At 38.8% G+C, this 21,202-nt stretch overlaps 1 protein-coding gene across 7 annotated transcripts; it reads right to left on the reverse strand.

The window, feature by feature from the left end:
- Window positions 1–43: 43 nt before the first annotated feature.
- CCP110 (centriolar coiled-coil protein 110) lies at window positions 44–21,055 on the reverse strand. 7 transcript variants are annotated; one of them, XM_030001425.2, is made up of 16 exons: window positions 20,438–21,055; window positions 19,427–19,707; window positions 18,008–18,164; window positions 16,496–16,624; window positions 13,402–15,043; window positions 12,326–12,450; window positions 11,998–12,181; window positions 11,182–11,312; window positions 10,689–10,805; window positions 10,321–10,422; window positions 9,932–10,048; window positions 9,350–9,429; window positions 8,691–8,753; window positions 7,692–7,751; window positions 7,040–7,122; window positions 44–2,390 (listed from the first exon to the last, which is right to left on the reverse strand). In XM_030001425.2, exons 3-16 carry the CDS (start codon window positions 18,152–18,154, stop codon window positions 2,338–2,340), a joined length of 3,033 nt encoding a protein of 1,010 aa, XP_029857285.1. In that variant the 5' UTR covers window positions 18,155–18,164; window positions 19,427–19,707; window positions 20,438–21,055; the 3' UTR covers window positions 44–2,337. The 7 variants fall into 7 exon arrangements, with proteins under 7 accessions (XP_029857285.1, XP_029857286.1, XP_029857288.1 ...); XM_030001426.2 differs by having other exon boundaries at window positions 19,382–19,707; XM_030001428.2 differs by lacking the exons at window positions 19,427–19,707; window positions 20,438–21,055 and adding an exon at window positions 19,168–19,249.
- Between the last annotated feature and the right edge of the window lie 147 nt (window positions 21,056–21,202).

Genomic DNA, 21,202 nt, shown 5'->3' on the forward strand with positions numbered 1-21,202 from the left:
TACATCGAGTGATTTTCAACCCAGAAAAATAAAAGAAGTGCAGTTCTTTTTAAAGTTTATTGTGCAGTATGTTTTAAGTAAAAAGCAAGACTGGTGAATGTGAAATAAAGTACAAAAATAAATACACTTTTATAATGGTAATACAGTTCCACACAAAATAAAAAGATAAATATGTATAAATACAAAACATCAAGTACAAAACCAAATTCTGGCACTTGTCAAGAGAAAGGCCTCATGAAAGTTAAAAAAACCTTGTGCTACAATGTTTTATTACACATATTGGAGGCATGCTTAAAGTAAAAGAGGTTTAGATGTGAAACCTGAACAGGAGGTAAGCAGTTTTACTAACACTTAAACTAAACCTATTTTTACATCAACATATTGCCTATGCTAATAATAAATACGGCACATAAAACTTCCTTTAAAAACATCAACCTTTAGCATTATCAACAGCACATCTTGTCACCAGTGACACAGGTTACTCTTGCCGTTGTAAATTTTTCCCCTCTTAGGATGTTTTCCACTCCTAAGGAAAGTTGGGAACCAAAACAGAGCTTTGATGCCTACTGGGTGAGCGGGAAGCTTGCCTCAGGCATTTTCAGTATTCTGTCTGAAACTGTAACGATCCACAGCATTTGGATGGAGGAGGCAGGTCCTCCACTGGTGTAAACTCTTAAATTTACACCATTAGGGGAGCCCCCCCCAAGCTTTCAAATAAACACCACTGTAAAGAACCACCGAGCAGTATCATTCCTCAAGGTGTTCAGGCAGCATTTTCGCCATTTTCTAAGTATGTAATTTGGGTAACTTACTGCATGGTATAAAACATTTACTGCATGGTATAAAACATTTGAACAATGTCACTAGCTGAAGAGGACAGACTTGGTGATAGATAAAAGCCAAAACTAGTGCTGCAAGCAAGCCAACTCCCTCATCACTGCCCATGAAGATACTCTCCTCATCCCACCATTAACGTTCCTCTTTCATGCTGACTATTTAACACAATGAAACTTCTGCTCAGTCTTTTTTCTCTTCCATCACTGTCAACATGTTACAAAGCCTCCAAAATTAGGGTGTTGCATTGTATTGATACTGGGAAAGCAACAAAATATTACTCTTTTCACATTCTGGTAGTCAGTTCTCTACTACTACTGTTACAGAGCAGAACAGTAAGCGCTGCAAAGACTTAAGAGAGCCAAGCTTTTCTCTGTTGGACTTTGAATGTTAACATCATGTCTCAAGATAATTAAAAGACGGAAGTTACAGACTTATGCTCCCCTCAAGTTGAAGCATAACATCCACCAATATGAAGACCAAGACAAAATATGAGCATGATCTTTTAATGTTAGATTTTCATAAATGTAAGAGTGTGTTTGCTGGGATTTGGTAGGGATTTACCCTTTCCTCCCCTGAAATCATGATTTTGGTACAAGGGCCTCTTAGATCCTGGTAGAAGAGAAACTGCTTAGAAAAATTGCAACTGTCATCAACAAAACATAAGATATCTGAATTATTATTATGGACAATCACTTGCAAGTCTGAAATGGTAAAACAATTAAAATCTTGCCTTCTGAAATTTTTGTAGAACATACACTTCTCTTCATCTTGGCCAAAAGTTGTTCCCATAAAAAAATGCAGGAGGCAGCAAGGAAAAAATAAAGGACTCTTTCAGCACAGTGTTTGATCCACCACATATATAAATGCACAATTTCGGTATAGTCTGTCTGCCCAGCAGTTAATCTGGATCCATGTCTGTCCAACTCGGCAGAAATGTAAAACTTCTAGGCCATTAATATTTAAATTGAGGTAATCTCATTCATACAGAAAGTACATTCAAAAAGGCTGCCGACAAATTCACTGATGTAAGAGCTCAGTTTTGTTTGAATTTTTTTTTCTTACTTAACTGCTTTAACTTTATGGTATGAAACTAAAAATATATACACACGACTTATGGTGGCAAGCATACACAGAAATTGCAGTTTTAAGTAATGCAAAAAGCGTATGTCAGACACAAGAATTAGAGAGTGTGAAAAAGTCACAAATTAACTTAATGTTGCCCTGTGGTTGTCTTTAAATAAACAAGATTATGAATCTTACGTGTACACAGTAGTAGGAATATATAATAAATTTTAACATGCAATTTTTCCACAAGTATTAGAGCTTCACAGCCCTTTATTACTTCAATATGACTGTATTAGTGTGTCATTGTCTGGAAATAGCAAAGTATGTTTATCATTTCTAAATATACATATACGTATAGAAGATGCAATATTTGAATCAGTGCTGAGAATGCCATAATTAAAAACCAGCCATTTTATCCCAGTGAGTGTTGTCTTCTTAAATTGTCACAACATTTGGCTTCTTTCTTTGGGTTTTTCCTGCATATGCTCCTAAAAATGAAGTAAAAACATTACCATTTTACAATTATTAGTACTGTTTTTTGTAACAGGATTATCCAACAAAAATAGCTGAAAAAGTTTAGGACAATTTTTTTTTAAGCAATATCATATATTCACTGGCTACTTTTAAAATTACAGTTTTCATGTTACACCCAAAACGCCTTACAAAAAGTACCTATAGGTTTGGAAAGTAATGACATTTTATAGTATTTCCTTCCTCAGTAACTATTCCACCTTCTTTTCTGCTTCTCTAAAACATCCACAACTACAATTCCCAGGTTTTTAAAAGATAAGTCTGTCACATAACCAAGACAGAGATTAAATGACTGATAAGTGGAACTCTGCCATGTACTACTTTCAAACAAACTATCAATTAGAAGAATTTAATAATTAAAAAAATATAATACAAGTCAAGTATTTAAGATAACTCTTTCTTTTTCCCCAGCTGCCACATTAATAAATGAAGAGACAGCTGCAGGTTTCCATATGTCAATATACACAAGCAGAATTAAAAGTGCAGTATGATTAACGTCATCAGGCAGAGCCCTTGTAAAAGGAAAGCTGCACAAGTATAAAAATAATAACAAATAAAAAAATCTCTCCATGTATATTTAGAAAACCATAGTATACTATGCATAGCACATGTATCTTCCAGTAATAAGGATTTAGCACTGCAGGCCGCTAAAAGTAGCGCAACTCAGCACTCGTTAGGTTCAGGCAGTTACCGAGAGTGTCCAGCAATGTGAGCAAACATTTACCACATGGTGCAGAGCAGTGGAAATGGAAGACAGCCATGGAAGAGAAATAATCGGCAAGCAATTAAATGAACGTGACAGTTCAAAGTGCCAGTCCTTTTTAGGCTCTTCAGTTACTCTTTGTCAGAGTTGCAGCAGTTACTTACAGGTGTCCACGGGCTACGTTCAGCACAGTGCAAAGCAGCTTTGGAAATGCCCCCAGAGACCTTACCACAGCAGGATCCCTCACATCTGAACACTGTTTCCCACTATACAAAAAGGCATTCTCGCTGGCCCAGCACTCTCCAGTGCTGTACTCTTCAGCTCACCTGTGATCTTGTAGGACAAACAACCAGGCTGACAGGCATGATGCTTTATTAGTGATTTAACACAACCTCTTAATTCTCCTCAAGTGCACAAGTCATATAAAAATCTCACATACGCAATAGGGCAGTATAGGGAAGTGTAAAAAACCCAGCACTAGGTTTGAAGAGGCCAAATTTTATTAAAAAGAGTTACAGTCCTTCTGAATACAATTATCACCCAACCTTTCTCAGTGCCAGGGGGAGCAATTACAGGAGGCCTCTCTCCTGTGTCACACAATTGACCTGCTACTCACACACAGCAAGTCTGACGCCTTCCTGAAGTGCTGGCTTGAATGCTGGCGCAGTTCACAGCGCACACCACGTCACACGGGCCATCTGCGCCCTGCTCAGGCTGGACAGGCACGTGGGAAAGACCACGCTTGGCCAAGTGCTGCTGCCACCCAAATACTCGATGTGCCTCATGCCCCACATTTCTTTTCCACAACACTTACTCAGACTGGCCAGAAACAAAGGAGATGAACATGTCTAGTTGTAGCAGCAGCCTGATCTCAAGCACCTTCTTTCTAATACAATCAGACCACATTAAATGCCTTGCCTGGCATAGCTTGTAGGCTACTGACTGACTACCTTGGTCCTATTTAAAATAATAATAATAATAAAAAAAAATCATCAGATAAGACTCTTTATGGATCTATCAGTTTGTACTTTAGCACAGAACTTTGGATTGAAGGAGTACAAAACAACAAAAACTAAATTTACGATCACCAGTTGATTCCTAAACAGAATGACTTCTTTCCAGAAAATGGCAACAATCAATCAGAGAAGTATTAAAGCTACGAAGCACTTTGCAGACAGAATTTAAAACAACAATTAGAAGAATGGGGAAAAAAAAGAAAGAAAGAAAAAGGAAAGTTGGATGAGTACGTTATTGTTTTCTTCTGAGGGTTTGTCTCATGTCTAATTTGAACGTATTTATAATAGCTGTATTCTACTACATCCCTTCACCCTTCCCTTTCGCCCCTCTAATAAGCACAATTTAACTGGGAGTCAGGGATGAATGAAGACAAGAAATTAAACCAAAATATTACGGGTTAGGAGTACAGCAGACTGGTATAGTTGCAGATATAAATAAATCTCTGTATTGCCTAGAACAAGCCACTGCTACCAGTCTTTCTTTTCCGACATGCACAACTTCTACTAAAATAAGAGAAGTATATGCATTTGTTTGGCTTTTTACACTTTCTTTTCAAATTGACTTGAGATTATAGTTTCTCTGTCTATGGTCCTTCCCAGACAGAATTTATTGCCTCACTACAGATGACTTTCATGGATCTCTCTTGAAAATGACACTTTTATTACTTCAAAAAAAACCCATATTTTAAAAAAATTATTAACAAAAAACCCCTATTCAACATACTGCCAAGCCTTTCCCTATTCACATTTTATTCATATATAAAGAAAACCGTGTTCTATTTAAATGTATTCAACTTAAGTTTTGTTATTGCAAAATCATGCAGATTACCTCTTTCATGCGATGTGTTCCTCATCTAATAATTTCAGAAAGCATTTCTATTAATTTAGTACAAGTAGTCTAACCTATTTATAAAGGAGCACATGGAAGTATTGGTATTATGCCATGGGAACGTGACACATCCAAACACTAAATGAGTTTATGTTGTGCAACAAGAACTAGGGAGCATACAACTGATTAGCCACGTCTGCTTTAAGTTCCAAGAAGGCCACTATAGAAGGCATTAAATAGCTTTCCAGATATTCAACAAATAGCAGTAAGGAAAGGCAAAGAGAAATTTAGAGATATATCCCAAAGGATTCTTTTCATTGCCAAGTATCAACTGTCACGACTTAGATAATTATGACTAAGATAAACTCAGGGACTTACTTAGCAGAGCAGCACATGCCGCCAACACAGAAGAGTAAGAAAGAATGCTTTAATTGGATGTCTGATGCCAGACGCAAATGTAAAAAAACACTGTAGATCATTATGAGCTGACCTGAGAATGAATTATACGAGATTGGGGATGGCATCCAAATCTCAAATCGCTACTAAACTTGACACTGATACCACCCTTACACTACTACTCTTTTACAACCTCTGTCATACTGTAACTCATAGAGGTCTTGATTGTTTTGTTGTCCCTGTTCTTCAGCACTCTCATTTACTAGTTAATACCAGACACATTTTTGCAAACTTGCAGATGAAAACTTGCCTTAATGGCTACCTCTGGTTGCTAAAATTATATTGCTTACTTTATTTTCTTCTTCATGTTTCAGAGAAATTATTTACTACCTTTGCTAATTTTTCTGTACTGGCAGTGTGTGCAACAGAACTGCCTTGCTCTACTTTAGTGGTGACAGCACTGCCAGGAGCATTTGCAACAGAAAAATAAATTAACAAACCTTGGTTGTAATCTCATCATTTGTTTTTTTTATTTTCTCCTTTTTTTCTTCCTTTTTCAAACTGAAATGCTACAGAAGTGTATGCATAATTTCTTACTATACGTCCTTCTATGGCCACTTCTCCTGGCTTCACAAAGTACTAAGAAAAGACCAAATACTCTGGGAAAACATCACATTTAAACAGTGTACACACTACACTAGAACTCACAGATACTCTCTGCCAGCATTGCTCCAGGGCAGTCATAAGTAAGATTTTCCCTTATAGGAAAGCTTTGATACTTAATACATAAAGGTAATTCAGATCACTGTGGAAAACAGTTGAAATCCTACTACATTACAAATTTGCCTTATTAAGCCCCAAAATGCCCAATTTTTATACTTGACTTGTGGAACTCTCCTTTAAGAACAAAGTGTAATTAAGATCTTAAACAGTTTTAAAATCTATAGATCACTTTACCTTTTGATAAATTAAGGCTTGTCACTTAAGAAATTTAAAATCCAATTAAAAAAATGGAAATTGTGTAAGATGTTTCATAGTGTTTTATTCCCTTCATGCCTGAACAGGCTGAAAACTGAGACGTTTGGCACTGTTACCAAACCTTTTTAATAAAAGGTAACCAATCAGTAATCCCTGTATGTAAGTACAGGAATACCCCACTTTTAAAATTGAGTCATTAAGACTCAAACATTCTGTAGGATGCTACAGTAATATACAGTATTTTAGGACTGTATGATGACTGAACGCCCACTGATAAGTCTGAAACTGTCCTTCCTGTCCTTTCAAATAGGCTTCATGTTGAAGACAAGTTACACATGTGTACAGAACTAAGAATCAAATGACATTAAGATTCTAATCCAAGTCTATTTTGACTACTATTAGCTTCTCAAACAGTTACAGTGAATATATCTGGCAAATTTTTTTATGACTGGGCATCTCGTGAGCGAAAGCAAATGAGCTGTGCAGTATATTCTATATACTATGTTTATAGAACTTGAAAGTGGATGGTTAAGTTACCAGCACATGTTTGTTTGAAGATAGGTTAGATTTAACACATAGCAAAGCAGGCGCACAAGAAAAGGAAAACAATATATCGCCCATTTACTTTTTCTAGACACTAGTAACTTATTTACTATAAGATCCAAGCACCAATTTTCTACACACCTGAAACAGCCTTGTTAGACACTCTGCTCTCTGAGGCCTTCTTTCTATTTTGCTCAACCCCCTTCATTGAGGTCTTAGGGGTTCTAATTAAATATAAAAGAGTTAATAAGTCACTTGCAACAAAGTTGAAAGGCTGTATCCAAAAATATAAAGACACTATCAAACTGTGTTTGGCACAAAAACATTTTTACAGTGTCCCACAGAGCCGCCTCCTAAGCATGTGTACAATTCCTATTGACATTATTATGGCTTATGTAGATACATTAAATAGGAGAACATCTCCCCATGAACAGATTTTTAAAACTCTATTCAAGAAACTGATTCAGTTCAGATACTGTGGCATTACAGTCTACATATAAAAATTATATATTTCATTAAGTGGAAGCAAAGCTTCATGGAATGAATGTTACAAATACAAATGTTGGAACAGTGTAAATGGAGACAATACACAAGAGGATGAGAACACTAAATATTTTCTTGCAGTATAAGGTAAAACAAAGCTTCATCACTCTCTCAAAATACTGTGAGAAGTAATTATTTTTACTTTGAACAACAGTTGCACCAGTATGTGTAAATATTATTCAGAAATCACTGTGCTCTTGCATTTTGCATTTACTTTCATCTTTAGGCTTTAAACACGTTGTGCCCTTACCCTTGTCTGCAAAGCAGTCTATGAACTGGGGCATTCTGTCCTTGATTTGGTTGAAGTACGCTGTTAAAACACAAACTTTTATTAGCAATTTTTCCCTTCTTTTAGAAAAAAAACAACTCACAAGGAATACTGAATTATGCATCATGTTTCACATAACAAATTTCAGAAATGCTAACAGGTTCTGTAATGCAGATGACACGTAGGCAAAAGTGGCAGGAATTAAAATTCCAGAATAGGATTACTACTTCCGCTATTTAAAACAAAGAAACAAAGAAGTGCACAGGTAAAACTCACTCAGCAGTGCCTTGGGTTCCTAGTCATTGATAAGAACATGCAGGAAAAAAGGACTGAATCACTTCAACTAGTCATTGAAGACCGAACTGTATTAGTAGACAGCACGTCTTCAGAGCTTTTGGCTAAGGATGGCATAAAAATTGTCTTTAAAGGATGCCAGGTATCTGACTTTTTATACTAGAAAAAGGTGCAGATAGGTCTCATAAGAGAGGGGCTGTTGTCTTCCTGAACAGCAAGTATTGAACACTGTAATTCTGTGATCTAAGCAAACAATCACACAATCTAGAAGCAAGAACTTTTCCTCACAACAGAAAGCCACTCCTGACAGCTTCCTAATGATAAACATATCAATAATTATATTGCAAAGTAAAGGGTATTAAGAAAAGTAGTAGTGTCAAACTGAAGCTTAAGAGATACTAATAGCGCATCTCAGTGAAAAACCTTGAGCACAGAGATTTAAAGCCATAAATAAAAAATTTCTGAAGATAACATTTCAGAACTGACTGAAGAAAATAAATCTTTTCTAACTTCTAATGAGCTAATAAAACCCCTTCTCAGACCATGCTAAATCAGATTTCATTACTGTCCATCATAACAGTGACAGGAATTGAGCTGACTGATGCAAAACCAGCAACACAGATCAAAGAATCTGTCATTGTAAGACAGTTCTTTAAAAGCATCCTAATACAAGTAATCTTCACTCACCGGCTTTCAGGAGTTTTTTGTTTTATGATTATTTTTTTACTTGGCATTCCCATTTCTGAAGCCCTAGAGAAATAGAAGTATTGAAACACATTTAAATTATAAAACCATCATCTAGGTCTGAAGCAGAAACAGTAAGAGAATACCTACAACAAGATCTTCATCTACATGTAATACTGCCAGAGCAGTACTACAGATTATCACTTTTTACTCATGAGCAAGTGTAGCACAACTGTTCAGTCCACTGTATTGCAGGATAATGCCTGCTACCATCGCCCCCCAAACTTTGCCAGAGATACTCTATCAAGTACCTCTATTGCTAGGCACTTTAGAAAGACTGATAAAATAACTTAGAGCACTTTTTACAATTTACAGAATCAACCATAAACTAAGTGCTCACCACTGGAATATAGCATAAATGCACAACTTAGAACAAACATTCTTCTCCCATTCAAACAAGAAGTCTCTTAAAAGTAAGAGCGAACTACTATTACTAAGACACCACACACCCAAAGACTGTTTCTTATTCATTCTTGCTAGGAGAAACATTAGTTTGCAAAGAACCTCTTACTCCAAAAACTTCTTTTTCACTATTTCCAAAGCCTCCTACTCATCCTCTTGCACCCCACACCCCACCACCACAAACAGAGAACCGCACATACTTCATGTACTTTTTCCTGTCCAGAGATTTCTGCGTAGCTGTTGAAAGTGTTGCTCTCTCTCTTGGGCTCTTTACTTTATCCTAAAAAAGCAAAAGAACTGACAATAACTCTAGTTCCTGCTCTCTTTGAGCTTAACCTGATCTGACCTGCCTGTATTCAAAGAAATAAAATTAAACAAAAACCCAAACAACAAAACCAACAGTGTTTTCAGTACTAAGTTCACATTCAGGCTAAATTAAAGGGGTTTTTTTCTTTTTTAAAATTAAAGGATCTTCCTTATATTACCAGATTTAAAAAGTTTGTGTGCCATAACAAATTCTTGCTATGGACTTTTTGTTATTACTTTCACTGTGTTTTTCACTGTAATTTTTATACATCTACACATTAAAAGTTTCAACATAATAATCTGCTACTGCACTGACCCCCTTTTTTTTTTTTACTTCAAGTTACCTACAGAAGCATAATTAAACAACAATTCAGATTTAAAAAACTTTTTACTGGGTGAGGAATAATCTCTTAAAAGCAAAATGATTCAGTACTTAAAGTCTTAAAACAGTTTACATTATCTTGAATATAACACACCATTTGCCTGAGCATCTTCTCTTTACGAACTTCTCGATCATGACGCAGAATATTCATTCTTTCCGATGCCTCCATTGCAAAAAAGATGTCATGGATGTCATACAGAGCAGCTCGCAGCTGCAAAGAATAATTAAAATTTTAATGAAATATTCAGTCAACATTCCCACACTTTTGATCATCAAGCTCTTCTCACTTTCAATCTAAACAAAGCACTTGAAAAGATAATTTTGAAATCTCTCTTAATGTGTCAGCACAAAAATGGAATCTTCTCTTCACAGCCATAATTTAAAATTTGTACTTTAAACAAAGTCACTGTGAAGATTTTAGGTATTTACACCACAAAAGCAGAATAGCTAGGAAAAAAAAAAAAAAGGTTTAAATTGTGTCACCTGAGCCATTACTCTTTCATGAAGGGATGCATCTTGTGCTGAAACACTTCCTCTTTTTAACGGGGCTTCAGACTGAAAATTTTTTATGAACTCCATAGTATCCTGGGTAAGGCAGAAAAATAAGATTAAGCACCAAGCATAATCCTTCACAAGAAAGCAATCATTGCAAACTGTACGCATAGGACATATATTCTTTGTTTGACTTGGACCTTATGACTCTAAGCAACGCAACACTCAAACATGTTCACGTGACAGACATTCCCAAATTCTTCTGAAAGCAGAAAATGCATGATTTTACCTGTCAATTGAAGATAGGAACACAAACAAACAGGAGGACAAGCTGCATAATGTAAAAATGCTAATCTTACTTTTACAGTTTGCTTAAGATGTTTCAGTTTTTCTGTCTGCAGGAGTCTACGAGTGAGAAAACCCTTTGCCACAGCAGTGATCTTATCGAACTTCATTTGTATCTCTGGACTGAAAACCTTAAAAGAAAAGAAGCGTTTTCTAAGCATTCGATAAAAAAGCAAGACTTACGAATTATTGCTCAAATAACTTCAATCATGTGACGTAAGTTTTCAGGTAAGAAACAAGCTGTTGATAAAGGTTTTGGCTAGGCCAGAAGTATCCACCATAATACTAACTTAGCAAAAGCAATATATTGTTATAGAATTATTTTGCATATATGAACAACTAGAAAAATATCCTATACACAGTTCTCTCGTGTAATCGAAGTCAATATAGGAAGGGATACTAAACTTTTCTGTGAGATTTATTACTGCACAGCTATTATCAAGTTAACAGTGTCTTACAAAAACTAGAGGGCTTTAAGCTATAAATAAATCTGTTTTTTTTCCTTACCTGAGTCCACCTAGTTTTGATCCTGTTACTTGGCCTAGATACTGAGGTTTTTATAACTCCACTACCTGATGGTCCCCAGAGAAAGAATGAAGTTTCACTTGTTGAAGCAAAGGTGTTAGGTGTAGTAAAACCTGTGTGTAAAGCAGAATGTACAGTTCAACACACACTTTTCCATAAAGTAATGACCATGTGTGTGCATACACTCAGCTCAGAGACAGCAGCTTTGTTTACGAGGTCGATTAGAGTCAAGAAGCAATCTGAATATTTCCGATTCACTTCCTAGCAAAATTTGCCAAACAGAAGACAAACCAAAACATTTCATAATGTTCTGGAACAGGTGAGAGGTGTTCCATCAGCTATAGGTGTACTTCCTTGCAGTTGAGACTCCTTGGCGTAGCCCCTCTAATCCTCCTGCACAAACAAGAACACCTGGCCCGCTGCTGTGCAGCTACGTATGAGGATGAACCTTCTGTGACGTGATGCAAATCCACATCCTCATCCTTGATCAAACGAGTTTACTCTTAGCTTGTTTTCCTCAAATATGCCCTATAACAATTCTATAACAAACGCGATACATGGAACAGTACAAGGATAGCTGAAACTGTGCTAAATGCCAGCTAGACAAAGATGCAACACAGAATTTGTTTTATATATGCTGTCAACAGCTGAAGGCAACAGCTGTCTGCATATCCTGACCAACAAGTGCCCGAGGACAGGAACACTGCATTTATCGATACAATGGGGCAGCTGGTCCAGTCAAGTACTGTAGAGCGAAATGTATCACATTTAATCTATATTCTACCCTCTCAGTTTTACCAATGCTGGTGGAGTTTGCATTATGGACTGTCTCCAGCTGAGACTGCACACTTTCCAGCAAGCCACTTTCGCTTTTTTTCCTCCACTCCAACTCCATCCTACTGTTAATATTCACTTTAGAAATTTCTATTTCCGTTGTAGCAACCTTCTTTCCTTTCAACTTTCTCTCCTGCTCTTCCAGTTCCTACAAAAGAAAGAATCAACTATAAGACTACTTTTCTAACTCTGCAAAACAATAGGATATACATTTTAAAACCAACTGCATCCTGACAAACTGCAATACAACACACATGCCCTTTGCTTAGAATTTTTCCTCTTTTTACCTTACCTTTTGCAATTTCTCCTGTTCTCTCTCTTGTTCAGCTATCAGAATCGACAGCTGTTGTGCATGCTGTTCTTCAAGTCTCTTCCTCATTTCTTCAAAGGCCAACATTTTAGTTTTTAAAATATCTTCTGAGGAGATACATTACAGAGAATCAAGTATTAAATGATTTCTATATGATCTTTGCCACAGACATACATGCATTTAACAGGAGTAATTTGCATAATCAGTAAAAAAGTACAATATATCTTTGACATCAGGTTTCCGTTATGTATTGCTAAGAACCTCATCAGTTACTACAGTCCTTCAAAATATATGCATGTTCATATTTGTGGGATAAGCATGTGAATGGAACAGCAGTAACACCAACTGAGCCAGTATTAAAATAAGAACACAAAAAATCTAGCTCTAAGAATAGTATATGTACACTTGCTTGAGTGAATTAGAATTATTTATGCCACTTCAGCTTGACTTGGTAGACACATACAGATGTAATACAGTCTTGAATTCGAAGACAATACCAACATAGTGATATGCAACCCATTAAAAGGTATTTTCTTTTAATTTACATAGGCTATCTTTTCTTTCAGTAGTCTTATTTAGACTTCATGGAATAAAACATAATTTTCTTAGTAAAACTAAACTCCAGTTTCTACATTCAAATGGGAAATTTAATATTTGTGCTGTCAAATGATACCCTTGAGCATAAATACGGAATTCACAGAACTGATACACAATGTTTTAGCTGATGTTTCCTCATAAATTGTTTAATCACATATTTGTTACAAATAACTGTTATAAGACTTCTGACTCCAAGTGACTTCTAAGACAGCAATTACTCCATTCTTAGCAGTTAAAAATGGCTCAAGTAGCAAGTTGAATTTCAGAATTTGTCATTAATTAAAAATTAAATAATGAGATTACTGAAAAAAAGATAATTTACACTCAATAAAATTTTAGCCTTTTGATATATATACATACTTAGAAACACCAGTGACTAACAATCATTGTGGTTTTTTCTAATAGATTATAAACTGAGAACTAAGTTTAAGAAAAACCCTCAACTACAGGAAATCTTTTACCTTTTGCCATACTATCAGGGGCTGCATTCTTGGTAATGTAAACTGATGTCACGGGGTATTTCTGTTCTTGCAACCACTGCTTCTCTTGTTCTTCCATTCCTGTTAGAACACAGGGACCATTTTCTTTTTGGCAGTTGTCGGTGTCCAAATCAAGTCTACGTTTTACCTTTTCAAAACTATTTTCTAGAAACTGCTCGCTTGCTGGGGAAACACTTGGAGTGTCCATCTGCTGTCGCATATTCTTGCTCTGCATTAGTAGCGGGGACGGGTCTTCTACATCGTAAGATTTATTGAGTTCTACTGGAGAATTACATTTAGTATTTTCTAGCAAACTAGACGGTTTGGTTTCATTCACAGGTAGGTGCTTCTGTGCTACTGTAGACTGACTGATGGCAAATGGGTCATTCAATTTTGGAGCTACAGTATTAGTACTAGTCTCTACCTTATATGGCCCTCTGCTGTCCATCACTACCTGTCCTTCCACTGCAGCCAACAACGTTCCTTTGCCTTCCAAGTGCCCAAAGGAATGGCGATTCGGTTTGCCCACCCCCAACCCATCACAAGGGCCTGAAGAATTCCTGTTGACACCGGGAACTCTGCCAGGGCAAACCATAGTGAAGTCCACCATGAACTTTGGCACTGATTCAGACACATTATTTTTATCTGCAATATCTTGCATGATTAAATCCATCGCTCTACCCTTGCCTTTAGGACTTAACTCGTAAGCATTCACAGGGTTATTTATAACGATGTGTCCCATTGATAAAGGTCTTGGGCGCCTTCGGTGCATTTTAGGGCTCATGCTTGGCTCTGGGCTTGGCAATTTGGCGTAAGAGCCCGTGAGGCTCCTGACAATGCTACTGTCACGATCAAACATAGAAGTCTTTTTAAATTCTTCATCTGAATCCGAATCCACCAATGGGGGTGTTCCAACTCTCATAGGTATGTCCACTTTAGAAAAACTGGATAAAGCGGACATACTTGTGTTATTTGTATGAGTAGAGGCACCTTGGAGAAGGGTATTTGATTTATTAAGACTGGGTTTATCAAGTGTCGGAGTGGTGCAACTTCTGCCGGTAAGCTTTCCTCTTTCTTTCACAGGGTCAGTTGTTTTAACACCATCATTTTCTTTATCTGAATGACTTTCACTCATACTCCTCTTTGAATTACTTTTTGAGCCACGTTTGGTTTGCTCTTTCTCTATGTACTCCCTAGATTTCTTCATCAGGTTCTGAAGACTCATTACGTATGGATCTTGGACTTCCTCATCTGATGGCAACCCTCCTAGTCCCTCTTTCTTTTGCAAAGCATGTGACGCAAGCTTATTATGCATGTTGTCAGGAGACGCAGCCCTTGGACAAGGTACGTCTTTTGAGATGCAATTCTCGTTTTGCTTTGAAAAAACATTTTCTTCTGCTGCTTTAACTACTTCTGTCACAGTGGATGTCATCTGCCCAGTAGTATCTGATGGCGTAAGTTCTGGTGTCTTTTCAAGCTCTGTGGAACCATGCCTTTCAGGAGAACACGCCACATTGACATCTGATAGAGCTGTGAAGTCAGTCGAAGCTTTTGAATCTGAATCAGGGCAATTATTCTCAGCCTCCTGTGCGTTCACATCACTCACGCTAGGTCCTCTCCTGATCTGCAAATAACAATTGAAAAAAAAAAAAAAAATCACGCATTTTCAATGAAATCTCAGATTCTCAGATTTCTGCAAGCTTCACCTGACTTTAAAAAAAAAGAATGCTACCACCTTAAAACCAATAAAAATTTTCAGTTTGACTGTTACCAATTTCCTACAATACAGAGCTCTTTGCAATGAGAAGGAGATTATTGGAATTAAAATATAAATTTGAATAATGGTCCACTCAGAATTTTACTCATACCAAGTATCTGAATGCAAAGATGCTCTTTTCTTCATAAGGTCATTTGGATATATTCAAATAATTTTATGGCTTCAAATTATCTTGCAAGATTCCTCTTAAAATATTAAAAAACACTGACATTAAATAAGAAATGTAATTGCAAAATTTCAGCATGAAAAATAGACTTATCTATAGACAACTAAGAACAAATCAACATAATTCCTAATAAAAATAGTGGAACTATAAAATAATTTGTTCATTTTTTTATTAATCCAGAGACAATTAAATACGAGTTTTCATTTGTCAAGTACTTGGAAAACCAACTTTATTTAAGCAAGAATTACATGCTACTTCTAGCCAGCATTTGTTTAAAAGGATTTTCACACTACAATTATCCTATAGGTTATCCTATGTGTTGCAACTCAATTATCAAGGGGACACCTTTGAAAAAATAAAAAAGCTAACTTATTTTTGTATTGAACTTTTGTTCCTCGTCTGCTCTTCAAATCCCAAGCCAGATGACTGTTGCCACGTACACTCCAGTAAACAGTGCAAACTAGTAAGTTTTGTTTGCCACCTTAGTAACTCAACAAATTCAGTGTTAACTGTACTTGTTTAAGCAACAGGTTAATTTAAAGACTGTATTACAACTGTTTCAAAGACAAATAATACTGCTTGATTACATGTATTTAATAGTCTTTTCCATTTAAACCTCTACTAAATTCACCATTGAAGCAGCAAAGAAAACAAAATATTTGCAGTAAAATTATAAAGCTCACAACAGAACACAAGTTGTTGCGAAGGTAATTTTAATTCTGTAAGCATAAGGTTGAATATAGATCATTTTCTGACTAAACTATAAGCTTGCAAATAAAGCAAACCAGTTGCTCTACCACTGGGGGTTTTGTTCATTTGTTTTTACAATCTAGTTGTTTCAAACACTGTTACAACAGCAACAGTCACCCACCTGGTGAGGTCTGTCTTTTGCATATACCAAAACAAGCAGTGAAAAGCAAGTCCCATGCATTACAACGAACGTAGATACTATCAATAAATAATCAATTATCAGGTCACATAGCATGAAACACTAGCAAGTGCTGGTTCTACAGAGTTACCTGCTATTAATTTCACGTTTATACTGGTGAATACTTAAACCCCAGCACTTTCTCAAAATGTCTATAAGCAGAGGTTTTCTGTAAAGCTATAAGAAGACTTTGGACTAACACTACCTGAACATTTTCTAGAATCTCCTGAACACGATTCAATAAAGCTCTTTTCCGGGAGTTCTGTCTCCAGGTCTCTAGGTCCAGTGCTTTCTGCTTATATTGCTGTATTTCCTTTTTCTTTTCAAGGTTAAGCTACAAAAAAGAGTGTAAGAAACATGGTTTATATCACTAAATGCAGATTTCAGTACAGAATTACAGAAGTAAATTAGAAAGAAAAACAACAGAACAAAACAATAGAAGAACAACAATCACCTAAGTTAAGACTTTCCGCGCATTTTAAATGCCAGCTTCTTTTTAACCAATTATACTTTTCTTTTAATGGAAGGTGCACAAAATGCCTTCTAGGCACACATGCAAATAAACATGAATGTAAAAGGTCATTTAGAAAAAAACTGCATGAACATTACATGCTACAGTACCAATTTCAAATGACACAGGACTCAGACTGCAGGGCAGGTCTTTCTCAGGCCCCTATGGAGATGGGAGGTTTGGGCATCCTGTAGAGCCCTCTGTGACCAATCTTCCTACCCGTACTCAAACTATTAAGCTCTATGAAGAACTAGCTTGCACTTGCCCTCTTGAATCATAGGTGAATTTCACAACAAGGCAGAAATGTATGCAAGCAGTCTTCTAGATCATTTTGACAATCAGAATCTGAAAATCTTCTGAGTTACTACTTTAGAATATGTAGTTTGGATAAAAGTCAAAACTAGATCTACAAAGCTACATCTACAAAAATTGGTTTCACAAAGTTCTACAAAATTAGATAGTCTCAAGTCAAATTATGCATTTCTTCTATGAAACCTTAAAATATCCACCCTGAAATGAAAAATATTACAATATATCATTTAGTCTCCAATGTATATCTGTATCATGATTTTTGGACATCTTTGTTAGAAAGTCTCTCCGTTCATACTTCCCCTCGCTGAAACAAGGAAGTCAGCTGCATTATTGCACAAACTACCAACAGTCTTCTGCTTGGCTCTGTTTGCATTAAGCATAGAATGACTTAACATAATTGATGAGCCTGTGAAATACATTAGAGGAAACTGCAAACACGTGCAAAAAAAGAAATTTACTTAAAAGCTTAACTATCTCAGTATTTCATGTGTGCACTTTTTTTTTTTGACACTTTTAAATGAACTCACACGTTCACTATTTGGAATGTCAACACGATTTTACATGAAGTTAAGCCCAGCAATAACATTCATCTATTTAATAGCACAAACATTTTTACTCCCCTTGTGAAGACAAGAAGTTCCAAGAAATTAAAGCCAATGTAGTCAGTGTGAAAAAAAATACATTTTACCCCTTCACTTTGTAAAATTAAGGCTAAGAATGCTTAGAATACACTAAGCAGCAGGCCAGATGATACCTGACACAGAGCTGTACCTTCAGCAGAATCATTACATGTGGACATCAAAGCTCGTGCCAATAGCACAGTTAGCACACCAGGGAAGAAAAGAAAAGAAAAAGGAAAAAAAAAAAAAAAAAAAAAAAAAAAAAAGACCTTACCACAGGGGAAAGCACAGGAACGCCATGGAATTGAATGAGGGAGATATTTCTGTGCTGAACAGTGACAGAGGTTTCTCTTTTTATTGCCTCTTCTTGGATTCTGGAAAGATGCTTCTTACAGAATATTTCATAGTCCTCCATCTTCATGTTAACTAAGCTGCAAAGAGTAATAACATTACCCTTCCATGTACTTCCGAGACCATTAAGGGAAAACAACATCACAACTAATTCTGTATCACTATATTCCGGGAAACAAGTTAAACATTAGAAAACTCAGTTATGTTTCTCGTCTTCCTACCATTAACAAAAGCTGCAAAGCTGTTCTTTTTTTCCCATATAAAAATAGAATCCGCATATATGAGCGGAAAAAGATGACGACAGGTACACCGAGAAGCAAGCAAGCATTGAGATAATCAGGATTTACAAAACTACACACACTACAGATAACCTTAACAATTTCCGTCATAGATTAAACCTTTAAGGTCTCCCCACGACTATCAGATAGATGCTATCAACTGTAAAAAAAACACAATAAATAAAATTGCAACCAATCGTAAATATTGCAAAAAAAATTAAGCTGGTATTAAAGCAAGACCAGCCTTTATATTCAGGGGCCTGAGAGGAAGCCGTCTCCCTTCCCTGAGCCTCCTCCTCGACACACCCCTGTATCAACAGCCGCCAATGCTTCCACCCGAAAAAGACGTTACAGCCTTGTTTCCTTAAAAGAGCCCACGCGGCTCTCACTGCCCATCGCCACCGGAGCGAAAGCAGAGCCAAGCACACCGGCCAAGGCCCGCCAACGCTTTTGTTCCCCTCGCACACCCCTTCGGCCCGTTTCCGCCTTCCTCCCGCCCGCTCCGGGCGCACCGAGCCCTCCCCGGGCCGCCCGGGAGGACCCCTGCTCCCCGGCCCGGGCGGCAGCCTCGCCTCGCCTCGCCTCTGCCCTCGGCTGCCCTGCCCCGCGCCCGCCTCCGGGAGGCAGGTGGCACCGGCGGGGCCGGGCCCGGGCCCCGCGGGCCTCCCCGCCCGGCGGCAGCGCGCCCCCCGCCGCCGCGGGGCACGGCCCGGCGCACGGCCCGCCCCGAGGCCCTCGGCGAACCACTCGGTACCTGCGCGGGGCTCGGAGCCCCGGCGCGGCGCGGCCCGCTCGCTCCCCTCACCCGCGCAGCCCGGGCGGGCGGCCTGCGCGGCGCTGCCCCGCCGCCTCCCGGCAACCGCCTCCCGGCAACCGGCCCGCCCCGGCCCCGCTTCCCCGCCGCGGCACTACAAGCCCCAGCGCGCACTGCGGCCCCGCTCCTCCCTCCTCGGGGCGGGCCGCGGGGGACACGGGCGGGGCGCTGTCTTCTCTTGGGCCGAAAATTTAGGAAAAAAAACCCTCTTGGTTTGGTCTAGGAAAGGTCGTGAGCTCCATCTACAAACCCCTTCACGCAGCCGAGCCCCGCGGGGCAAATCTGTCGGTTTTGGGCGAGCTCCCAGGCAAAGGTAGCTCCAATTTTCAGAGGTGCGAGATGGGACTGAGGGCCGCCCTGGTCCTCTTGATTTCCAGCGACTTCCACCCGCAGGTCTCCAAGACAAGTTCCCCTGTTAGCACGAGTGAAGCCTGTTCTGCTCTATCACGTTAAATATCATATGGCTGTGCAGTCCTTGTATAGCCAGGACCACAAACGTGCCGCCAGCAGGTATTGGTTTCATTGAATGAGCTGTGATGAGAAAGATAAACATGAGAACTTGTTAATACGCTCTCTGGACACAGCATCATGGTGTCACCGCAGACATCCTATCCCTCCCGCCCAGGCGGCAGGCAGCTGCTGGTCCAGCCGGCTGGAGGAGCAGGTAATACTCACCTACGAGGCAGGTCAGGCGGAAAACACATGCTTGTTTGCCAGCACTCGGCCCAGCCACAATTAATTTAAATTTATGGAAATATCTAGTTCCCGGTGAGCATTTAGAGATGTTAAAGCTGTCGTTCTTGTTTCAAAAAACAACTCCTTCACCTCTTAAACCTCGTCAATATGTTAAATATTATTGAGGGGTTTTTTAAATCTACACCTTTAATCTTAACAAATGCTGTTGTTTATCAAAAGATTTTTAAATATGTAAGACATTTAATTAGCCAGTCCATATTTGTTATGTGTTTGCATACATATGTCTGATTTTTCTTTAGGTACATCTGGCAGACGCACAAAACCATAGACAGAAAAGAATATTTGAGATGCTCAGAACCAGCTAGGACAATCTGTGACAAATATTTACCTCGGCTATTAAAAGAAAAAATTAAACTGGGTTTAGAAGATTGCCTGCTGCCTGTTCCACCTCTGGTTAGCAAGAGAGCCTCCCTGCAAAGTCAGTTCCTTCCCAACCTTCCCACTGAGAACACACACACACACGCACACAGAAAAAATAAAAATCCTCATTTTTGTTAATACAAACCGCTATTTCCTCTGCTTTGCTATTCTATCTCCAGACTAAACAAGCCCAGTTTCTTCAGCCTTCTCCCATTTCCCTGTCTTGTTGCTCTTTCCTCTGGAGTCTTTCCTGTTGTTTACCCTTTTGTCACGCACAGCGGCAAAAGCGAACTTCCCGCTCCAGCAGAAGCCCCTCTCCACGCGGGCGGGAGCCCGGTCCCTCGGGTGACTCCTGGGATCTGAGCTCTCCTCACAGCACCGGGGCCGCCTAGTCCGGCGGTGGGTTTGTGAGGAGGCACGAGCGGATAGTTACCCACCTCGTACAGAGCGTTAGCTACATAACGTATACAACAGGTAACATTGTACATAGAAACACGATAATTAACTGGAAAATAATTAATATTATACTTCGAATTAGTTAGGTGGCATAGCTGGATAGAACCCCCGACTCTCTCCAGACACACGGGTCTTAAGCGACAGTCTGGGCAGCGGTACCTTTCCTTCAATTAACACCGTTTATTTTTATCCGCGCCATTTTTTATCTGGAATAATCCGTATTTTCTCGCACAGCTCCTCCGACCTTTACCCGAGGGGGTTCCTCAGCCCCAGGACCTGCCGGCCTCGGCCCCGCGCCCCCTCCACCCGCCCCTCGGCGCCTGCCGGCGGGCGGTGCCAGGCGGGGATTGGCTGGCGGTAACAGCCGCCACGCGCTGGTTAGTTGAGGGCGGGCGAGCGGCGGGCGCCGATTGGTTGCTGGCGGCTGAGGGCTGGCTGGCTGGCTGGCTGGCGC

Source organism: Aquila chrysaetos, chromosome 25 (assembly GCF_900496995.4).
Source record: "Aquila chrysaetos chrysaetos chromosome 25, bAquChr1.4, whole genome shotgun sequence".
NCBI lineage: Eukaryota > Metazoa > Chordata > Aves > Accipitriformes > Accipitridae > Aquila > Aquila chrysaetos.